Raw genomic sequence first — 9,253 nt, 5'->3', positions numbered from 1 at the left:
GCCGTCATTGTTGTTTGGCCGTCATTGTTGTTTGGCGGGTCCGGGCTGGGGATTCGAACCCGCCACCTCAGGTGTACGTGGCTGGCGCCCTAGCCAGTTGAGCCACAGGCGCCGAGCCCCCCATGTGTCTTAAATGAGGAAGAATATATGAAAGAGAGGTTATCTCTGTGTTGCCCCCTGGGAAATTGCCTCAGAACTGTTTTCTAGTTCAGTTCTCTGTCTAGCAGTGTCTAATCTGCTTTCTTACTATCCCAAGTAGCCTTTTAATTTTGGTAACTGGAATTTGTTTCTACAATCTGTTCATTTTGAGGGGGTGGGTGTTTGTTATTTTTCTTAAGTTTTTAATCCCTTTTATGGCTTTAATCGTGTTACGTATGATTCTCTAGTGTTTAACAGATTATTCTGTTATCTCAAGTTCTTGTGGAGGCATCTTGTCCTGGGGATCACTGCAAACTGGTGGTGGGTTATTGTCCACATGTGTTCTGGTAGTTGGGATGGCAAGTTCAGTTTTACCAGTTTTTTCACTGAGGACCCAGTATGGTTGGTGTTGAGCCATATATATCCTTCCAGTGTGGTATTGGGTTTTCTTCTGCCAGTCCAGAACCACCTTTTATGTTAACATGGGAGGCCTCTGGACCACTGTGGGAAGTAGACATCTGCACTCTTCCCTATCGCAGGCCTTACGAAAGCAAGCACATTGTTTTGGGTTGGTGGGGGATAGTTGTCAGTGCTTTTTTTCTGTCCTAGGCCAAGACAGACTTTCTAGTTAATTCCCACTACTAAAGGGTGTATGTTTGTCTACTATGCTTTCTGAAGCAGTAGCCCTTTAGAGGTCTTTATTTGAAGGGTCATCTCAGTTGCAGTTTCCTGCCCTGTCCAAAAAGGCCTCATCACCTGTCCTGTGAGGGTATGAAAGGGTATGTTTTCCAGCGTGCTTCCCTTGCTCCTTCCAGGGAAGTTATGGTGGTAGTCTGGGTAGACTTCATAGGCCTTGGGACAGTTCAGATTGCGTGCATGAGTACGGTTCTCTGGTCAGAAGAGATAGGAATCCCATGGTGTTTCAGTGGGCAGGCTCTGTGTGCCTATGATAGTTGGGGCTAACAGGTCTGCCCTGAGCCCTTGACCCTGAGATTGGGTAGGCCTCTCTCCATAAAATGACAGACTCTAGCCTTTGCCTTCCCCAGGACTGATAAAACCCATGGCACCTCAAGACCCTCTCGGTGGGACTGGCTGTCGCTCTGAGGATCAGAACTGTGTGCCCCCACTCCAAGAGAGAAAGGTGACCACCATGGATCCGGCTCCTGTGTGGAGCCCAGAGGGATACATGGCCTTGCAGAACAAAGGCTACTCGATTCCCCACCCGAAGTCTAGTGACACTTTGGCTGTGGACATGCATGTCAGGTGAGATGAAACCTAGTCCTACCACCTTGCCACTGGAGGGAGACTCCAGGTCCTGACTGAGAGGGCCTTGGGGAGAGGTAGTGCCCGTGGGAGACAGGCTCCCCCAAAGGGACAGGCAGGCAGTGCCTTCTGGGGAGGAGAATGTGAGGAGGATTACTCGAGCGCTTTGTGTGAGAGGCTCTTCTCTGATGGAGAAGTCCAGGGCCACTGGACCTCGAGTACCTGGCAAGTGGGTGGGGGCCTCGCAGGGCAGGTGGGGTCAAGAGCTGGTCTTGGCTCCTTCCCGTGAAAGTAAACAACGCTAGCCCTGCCATCCCAGTGCCCTTGACTCTTCACGGACTCCCAGGCTCCAGCTTGCTCTTTGAACTGAGGATTGCCCTGCTGCTGTCTCCAGGGTGGCATGCTGCACCCACCCGCGGCCACTGCGTTCTTCACTCTCACGGACTACAGGGGCCACCACCAGTACATGGCCCAGCCACTCTGAACCGTGTTTAAAGATAGAGCAAATGTTGGTGCTTGTGTTTTTTTCTTTCTTTTTTAAAAAATTTTTTTCTTTTTAAAACTAAGCTCTGTGTTCAGCATGGAAACCAGGAACCAGGCTCCAATCACATTGACTGATTTTTCTGGTTCCTTTTCAGGAATGAAAGCTCTTACTCTGCCTCACCGGGAAGGTCCGGGGGCATAGGTGCCCAGCGCGATCTCTTTGAGGAGAGAGGGGAGGAGTACTTGAGTGCTTTTGACAAGAAGGCCCCAGCAGACTTTGACAGCTGTATTTCTTCTCAGAGAATAGGCCAGGAGCTTTTGTTTCTGCCCCAAGAAAGTGTTCAGGAAGCAGGTGCTCCTGGGGGTCATACTCAAAACCTCAGGTGTTCCCCATTGGAGCCTGACTTTGTCCCAGAGGAGAAAAAGCCAGAGTATGGCAGTTGGGACGTTAGTCATCAGCCAAAGGCCACTGACACAGCCCGTGGTATTGAGCAGGAGGCGCCCCAGGAGGGGCCTTCCTTTAATATCTCCTGGGAAAAGGATGGGAGCCCCAACAAGCAGCCGTCTGCAGAGCCTGAGTGGACTCCTGAACCTCGGAGCTCCAGCAGCCAGCAGCAGGAGCAGACAGGCAGGACTCGAAGGTCAGGCCCCATTAAGAAACCCGTCCTAAAAGCCCTCAAAGTAGAAGATAAGGAGAAAGAGCTGGAGAAGATGAAGCAGGAGCTCGGGGAGGACCGGCTGGCCAAGGAGAAGGAACAGGTTGGAAAGGTGGAGAAGGATGAGGATGAAGAGAACGACTCCACCCTGGCCAACTCCTCCCCCTCCACCTTAGAGGACAAGGCTCCCACCCATGCTACTTTTGGCCATGAGGCCAATAAGCTTGAAGAGGATGAGAAGCCCGACAAGTCCTGGGAAAACAGACCCTCACGAGAATCCAGTGATGTTCCCCCGACCAAGAGAAATAACTGGATCTTTATTGATGAGGAGCAAGCCTTTGGGGTCAGAGGGCAGGTCCGGGGCCGAGGCCGTGGTTTCAGAGAGTTCACTTTTCGTGGTCGGCCTGCTGGTGGCAATGGAAGCAGCCTCTGTGGTGGGGGGGGTCTGGGGACTCGCAGTATCTACAGCAACAGCCAGCGATGTGGCCGGGGCCGGGGCCTCCGTGAGTTCTCCCAGCCGGAAGACTGCCCCAGAGCCAAGCCCCGGCGGAGGATTGCCAGTGAGACGCACAGCGAGGGCTCAGAGTATGAAGAGCTGCCCAAGCGGCGCCGGCAGAGGGGCTGTGAGACTGGGAACCAGGGCTTGCTCCTGGAGAGGGAGGATGGTGTTGCAAAGAAAGGCGACTGCAGGGATTCCTGGCGATCTAATAAGGTGTACTCTGAGGACCATAGTGGTCTGGACGCTAAGAGCCGAGGCCCTCGGGCCTTTGGGCGAGCCCTTCCTCCACGGCTGAGCAACTGTGGCTATGGGCGGAGAACCTTCATCTCTAGAGAGTCCCCTCATTGGCAGAGCAAGAGCCCCGGCAGCCCCTGGCAGGAGTATGGTGCCTCCGACTCATGTGGAACCCGGCGGCCCATGGACAGAGGCTACACCCCAGACTCCTGCCGGCACTCTGAGTCATTCAGCAGCAGGCCCTTTGAGGATGGCCGCCTGGAGGACAAGAGGTCCTTCTTCCAAGATGATCACGTGGCAGATTCTGAAAATGTAGAGAACCGGCCCTTCAGGAGAAGGCGCCCCCCACGCCAAGACAAGCCCCCCCGCTTCAGGCGCCTCCGGCAAGAGCGTGAGTCACTGGGCCTGTGGGGGCCTGAAGAGGAGCCCCACGTGCTGGCGGGTCAGTGGCCAAGCAGGGCCAAACTCTGTCCTGGGGACAAGAGCAGCACCGTAGGTCGCAGGTCCCCCGAGCTCTCCTACCAGAATTCCTCCGACCATGCCAATGAGGAATGGGAGACGGCCTCCGAGAGCAGCGACTTCAGTGAGCGGCGTGAGCGGCGAGAAGGCCATGGGGCTGAGCCTGACCCCCAGGGGGATGCTGGCCTGTCCGGGGCCAGTTTGGGTGAGAAGAAGGAGCTGGCCAAGAGGAGCTTCTCCAGCCAGAGACCCCTGGTTGACAGACAGAGCCGAAAGCTGGAGCCGGGAGGGTTTGGGGAGAAGTCTGTTAGGCCAGGTGGTGGTGACACTTCCCCCCGTTATGACAGCCAACAGAATGGGACGCCTTTGAAAGCCAAAAGGTAACACCAGAACACCATCCCAGGCCCTTTTTGTTGTCGTTGTGATGTTTAGCAGCACTGAATTCATGCATGCCTGCCAGCCATGGGTCAGGTGCTCCGCAGGCGCCTGCCCCAAAGGCCATTGTGTGTGAGTGTCTCCATCACTCGCTCCTGCATTGCTTGTCTGCTTCTCTTGTGGTGGTGTTGTGGCTTGACAAAGCTAAAGCTAGATGGCCCCTTTTCCCCTCAGTTCTCTTGTGGCAGCTGTCCTGGCGCCTGGCCCCAGAGTTCAGCCTCTGTAAGTGTCCTTGGAACCTCTCCAGGGGCTGCTGCACAGAGGGGCACTGTCTGTGCTTGGAGCCTGGTGAGCCTTGGTCCATCCACTAGATCCTTCTGCTCTGGAGCTGCTGCTAGGCAGGGGTCTGGGGGCACTGCTGGCCTTCTGGCTGTGCAGAGGTGACTCTTCCCAAGTGGCTGTCCTCCTCAGTGAGGAGACAAAGCACTGCTGCCGGGGTTGCCACCTCAGCACAGTAGGGGCCCAGCAGGTGAAAAAGAAGCAGGCTGCCTAAGGCCTATGTGTCTTTCCTCACATACAGAATTAAGGGACTTCCTAGAGGAGGGTCTGTGTTCGGTGCTGACTCTTGGCCAGTTGTGCTGCAGGGTTTATTGATAGCCAGAGTTCATGCCTCAAGTGGGGAAGCAAGGCTGTGCAGAGGCCTTCCCTGCCTCAGAGTGTACTGGGGAAGATTGCTTTGCCGTGTTCCCTCCTCCTCAGAATTCAAGGCACAGAATTTAGAATTGGGGGCTGCTTCTGTCTCCCATAAAGGAGCCACGGACAAATGCTGGTTCTTAAAGGCTTTGGTCTTGCCTAGCTTTCCAGGGCCCAGATGCCAGGACTTGGCTTTGCTTTAGATTTCTGCCCAAAGAGCCTTGTGCGGGGCCAAGCCCCTTGCTAGTCTGAGTCTCCTGGGAAAGAATGGAAGATCGGCAGCTCTGTCCTGAGCGTGTCCCTCCATTTCTCTCCCTGCTGTAGTCTACTGTGCTACCCTGCAGCGGGGATGAACAGAAGGAGCTCCTGGGAAAGAGCTGGCAATGCCAACTTCCTCAGGAGCAGGTAGGGCTATGTGCCAGCAGGGCAGGGTGTGGGATTCCATGTGGTACACACACAGGCCTCTGCTGCTGAGGAGTAGCTCCTCCCTAGCCAAGGGATTAGTGAAGAGATGGATGTAGTCAGGGTACTGTGTTTATGTGTGCATATGCGATTTTCCTCTTCTTTTCTTCACCTCCCTCTGGTGGTTTCTGAGTTAACAACATTCTCTTTCCTCCATAGATCCCCAGATGAGGCCTTGCCTGGAGGCCTTAGTGGCTGCAGCAGTGGGAGCAGCCACTCACCCTGCAGCCTGGATCGGGCGGCCCATGCCAGCACTGATGTTTCTGAAGCCTCCAGTAAGAAGGCAGAGAAAGAGGCCAAGTTGGCTGCTCAGAGGGCAGGAGAGCAGGGAGAGACCATGAAACAGTTTGACCTGAACTATGGAAGTGAGTCTGGTCCCCTTTCATCTGTAGAGGGAAGAACCTAGGCAGGACTGGGGACCACAGCGGTCTTGGGAGCTGGCATGTTTACTGCTCCTGACAACTACCCTGGGCAGGTGCTGGGCTAAGTTCTGGGGATGCAGGATTGGACCACACAGATAAGATTTCTGCCCTCTGGTTGCTCAGAGCCTGTTGAATCCCCTTAAGACCCTATGGTGTTTTAAAGAAGAGAAGCCTAAGGCCCAGAGAGGTTCAGTAGCGTGTCCAAGGTCACATAGCTGGTTGGAGCCAAGCTGGGATTTAAGTGTGCCCTTCAAGACAGTTTTCTTAACATTCTTCTTTTTTTTTTTTTTTTTTTTGACTGGGGCTGGGTTTGAACCCACCACCTCCGGTATATGGGGCCGATGCCCTACTCTTTTGAGCCACAGGCGCCTGCCCAGTTTTCTTAATTATAGTGGTACTTAGACCTCTTTGGTTTGAAATAACAGTGTATTAGATCCCTGAAGATGTGAGAGAGGTGCAGAAATCAGGCCACACTTGTGCAGACCCAGGTGCTACCTGCCTTCTGAGCTGAGCCTGTTCCCAGATGCCAGGTGGCTATTGAATTGGGTTATTCTTGCCTTCTGATGAATGCAAACATTGTCCATCCCTTCTCATGAAATCTTGGTTCAGATGCCATCATTGAAAATTGTGGGTCCAGCCCTGGAGAGGAGAGTGAGGTGGGCAGTATGGTGGGTGAAGGCTTCATTGAAGTCTTGACCAAGAAGCAGCGCCGCCTGCTGGAGGAAGAGAGAAGAAAGAAGGAGCAGGCCGTGCAGGTGAGGGGCGGGGTGCTAGGGTAGAGGGCAGGCTCCCCATGTAGCCCATGTAGCTCCTGCTAGCAGGGGAGTGAAAAAGGGAGTCTTTACTAGACATGCATCATGCCACAGTACCTGTCCTCACTGGCCCTGTGGGAGTAGATGGTGATACCACTATTCTACAGAGGAAAAAATCAAATCTCAAAGAGGGTGACTTGTCCTAAGATGGTAATAGCTGAAATGTGGCTGAGCAAGGGTTCAGACTTTCCCCCAGCCTCCGAGTCTAACCCCTACCCCCCACCCCATACTCTAGCCTGATTGTAAGGAGAGAGTCACTGGGATCAGGAACCCTGTGCTGGACACACATGGTCATAACCCCTGTGTCTGGTGGCCCTTTCCTGGTTTGCTTTGGCCTTGCAGTGCACTCTCTGTAGTTGAGGCCTTAGGGGACATGGGTTCCAAACGTCTCTCAGGCAATTTTGGGTAGTGTGGTTTTGGTATGTGAGTTACTTGTTCTTGGGAGAATTTGTCAGCCTTCATGCCTCAGGCTAGACTACATTGCCTTTTTTTTTTTTATCCCCTGTAGGTGCCTGTCAAAGGTCGAGGTCTTTCCTCTCGTATTCCTCCTAGATTTGCAAAAAAGCAAAATAACTTGTGCCTGGAACAAGGCGATGTGACCATGCCTGGCAGCAGCCTAGGCACTGAGATCTGGGAGAGCAGCAGCCAAGGTGAGAAGCAGCACGTCTGGTCAGCTGCTACCCTGAGGTGACCTCCCAGACCTGGGCTTTCTTCTTTGGGGCATTCTGCCTGTGAGCCAAACAAGTGGAATATTAGCTGCTTGTTGGGTTCCTCTGAGCCACAGTGGTGAGGGCCAGCTTAGCTGTATTTGCTGCTGCAGCCCCCAGACAGGAATACACATTTGGTTGCCTGTGATGTGATGGAAGAGTAGACCAGTCATTATGTCCAGTGATGTGAAAGAGGACAGCCACATGACCTGAGATCTCGGGGGATGGGATCTACTTTCTTTGCCATGTCGGAGTCATCCTTTTTTATCTTCGATGGCGATCCCAGCAAGAGTCCTAAAGCTCCCCTAGCTGCCATGTGCCTTTCCTGATCCAGGTGGGAAGGTTTATAAACTCCTAGAACAGTCTGTGGAAGGCAAACCTGGGTAAAGCATATCTTACCTTTTGGAAGATTTGTTTCCTTGAGAAATTATTTTCTAAATTTTAGATCCAGTGCTGTTTTTCTGATAACTTTTCCTTTTAAAATACAAAGCCAGCTCAGCACCCATAGCACAGTAGTTACAGCACCAGCCACATACACCAGGGATGGCGGGTTCAAACCCAGCTCAGGCCAGCTAAACAACATTGACAGCTACAACAAAAAATAGCCAGGCATTGTGGCAGGTGCCTGTAGTCCCAGCTACTGGGAGGCTGAGGTAAGAAAATCACTTAAGCCCAGGAGTTTGAGGTTGCTGTGAGCTGTGATGCCATGGCACTCTACTAAATGCAACATAGTGAGACACTGTCTCCAAAAAAAATTAAAAATAAAAATAAAAATAAAATAAAAACCATTTTAATTGAACAGGTTCTTTTTAAATGCCTTCTTTGCGCAGGGCCCTGTGCTGTGAACCCTGAGGGTGCATAGACAAATTAAAGGCATTTACAGTTTGTGGTAGAACTTGGAGAGATCAACTGTTCCTTGCTGCTTTTTATACAAAGCAGCCTAGGCTTCCAGAGTAAAGTGACTTAATCCCAGGGCCACATGACAAGCACCCAGGACTCTGGGTTCTGGGACTTGACTTTTTTCAGTGTTCCCACATAGTGTATACTCATGTTCCTGGTGAAAACCGTGGTTCTAATACATTGCAAAATAACATTAGACAGTAGTCAACTCTGATTGCAAGGAAGTACAATGATCTTTAGATGAAACATAGATGATGGCAAGTTTGGTAGAGTGCATGAGTGATGGGTATCATACACACACAATATAAATTGTCCAGAAATGCCCACCCACCAGGCTGGTTGAGCAGTATGTACAAAACTAAAGAGTCGGCCCCTTCTGTCAGCTCTGTTCCTCCAGGACTTTGCAGTGTCTCATTGGTTGTTCAAACCAGGGATGCATGGGTGCCTTCAGGGGGCCCCTGGGTCTCAAAATAACATGCACATTTTTGTGTGAATATACATTTTTCTGGGCTTAGGGTCCATGGCTCTTGTCAGATTCTCATGGGGTCGTGAGCTAACAAAATTTGAGTAATACCTACTTGGATCTTTTAAAGACTTAGAGAACTGCAACTTCTAAAAATACATAGTTTAATTGAAAGAAAGGAGTAACATAGCAGAAGGAATGATGGATAATTCAAATCAAAGTGAATAAAAGGTGCTGTTGTGTGTGCTGCTGCACATGATCTGTAAACTTCTGAGACATGTTTAATGAAGTCTATTGGGCGTTGGAAAGTTGGGTAAAGCTCTCAGATTGGCTCCTGTGTATCATCTGCTAATGAATGGGTCCTACACAGGCTAGGGTAGACAGTAAGGGGAATCAGATTTTTATAAGCTTTACCTATACTTGTTGTCTAAAACTAAAACTCATCTGTTACTGTCTGGTGAGTCCTCTTTGGTGCCCTGACTCTCTGTCTTCCTCCCCTAGCAGCTCTCCCTGTGCAGGCCTCAGCCAGTGACTCCTGGAGGAAAGCAGTCACAGCCTTCAGCAGCGCTGAGCCTAGCTCCGCAGAGGTGTGCGCTCACTGTCACCGTGGTTAGCTTGTCATGGACCCCCTTTGTCCCACCCTGCCCAAGGCTGTTCCCACAGACCCTGGCTCCTCACTGGTTTTCA

At 51.9% G+C, this 9,253-nt stretch overlaps 1 protein-coding gene across 8 annotated transcripts in view; it reads left to right on the top strand.

The window, feature by feature from the left end:
• The window catches only part of PRRC2B (proline rich coiled-coil 2B), a 70,771-nt gene that overhangs the window by 43,665 nt on the left and 17,853 nt on the right, over positions 1-9,253 (top strand). For 5 of the 8 annotated variants that reach the window (XM_023516123.1, XM_023516122.1, XM_023516118.1 and 2 more), the window contains 6 exons: positions 1,185-1,401; positions 2,040-4,112; positions 5,422-5,627; positions 6,294-6,439; positions 7,005-7,146; positions 9,068-9,153. In XM_023516123.1, coding sequence (XP_023371891.1) covers positions 1,185-1,401; positions 2,040-4,112; positions 5,422-5,627; positions 6,294-6,439; positions 7,005-7,146; positions 9,068-9,153 — 2,870 coding nt within the window. The remainder of the gene's footprint in view (positions 1-1,184; positions 1,402-2,039; positions 4,113-5,421; positions 5,628-6,293; positions 6,440-7,004; positions 7,147-9,067; positions 9,154-9,253) is intronic. The other 3 variants (XM_023516121.1, XM_023516120.1, XM_023516125.1) reach the window with 2 other exon arrangements.

Source organism: Otolemur garnettii, unplaced genomic scaffold (assembly GCF_000181295.1).
Source record: "Otolemur garnettii isolate 467f Iridium unplaced genomic scaffold, OtoGar3 scaffold00087, whole genome shotgun sequence".
Taxonomy (NCBI): domain Eukaryota; kingdom Metazoa; phylum Chordata; class Mammalia; order Primates; family Galagidae; genus Otolemur; species Otolemur garnettii.
Note: the sequence above shows the minus strand (reverse complement) of the source record. Positions and strands in the feature narration are given on the sequence as shown.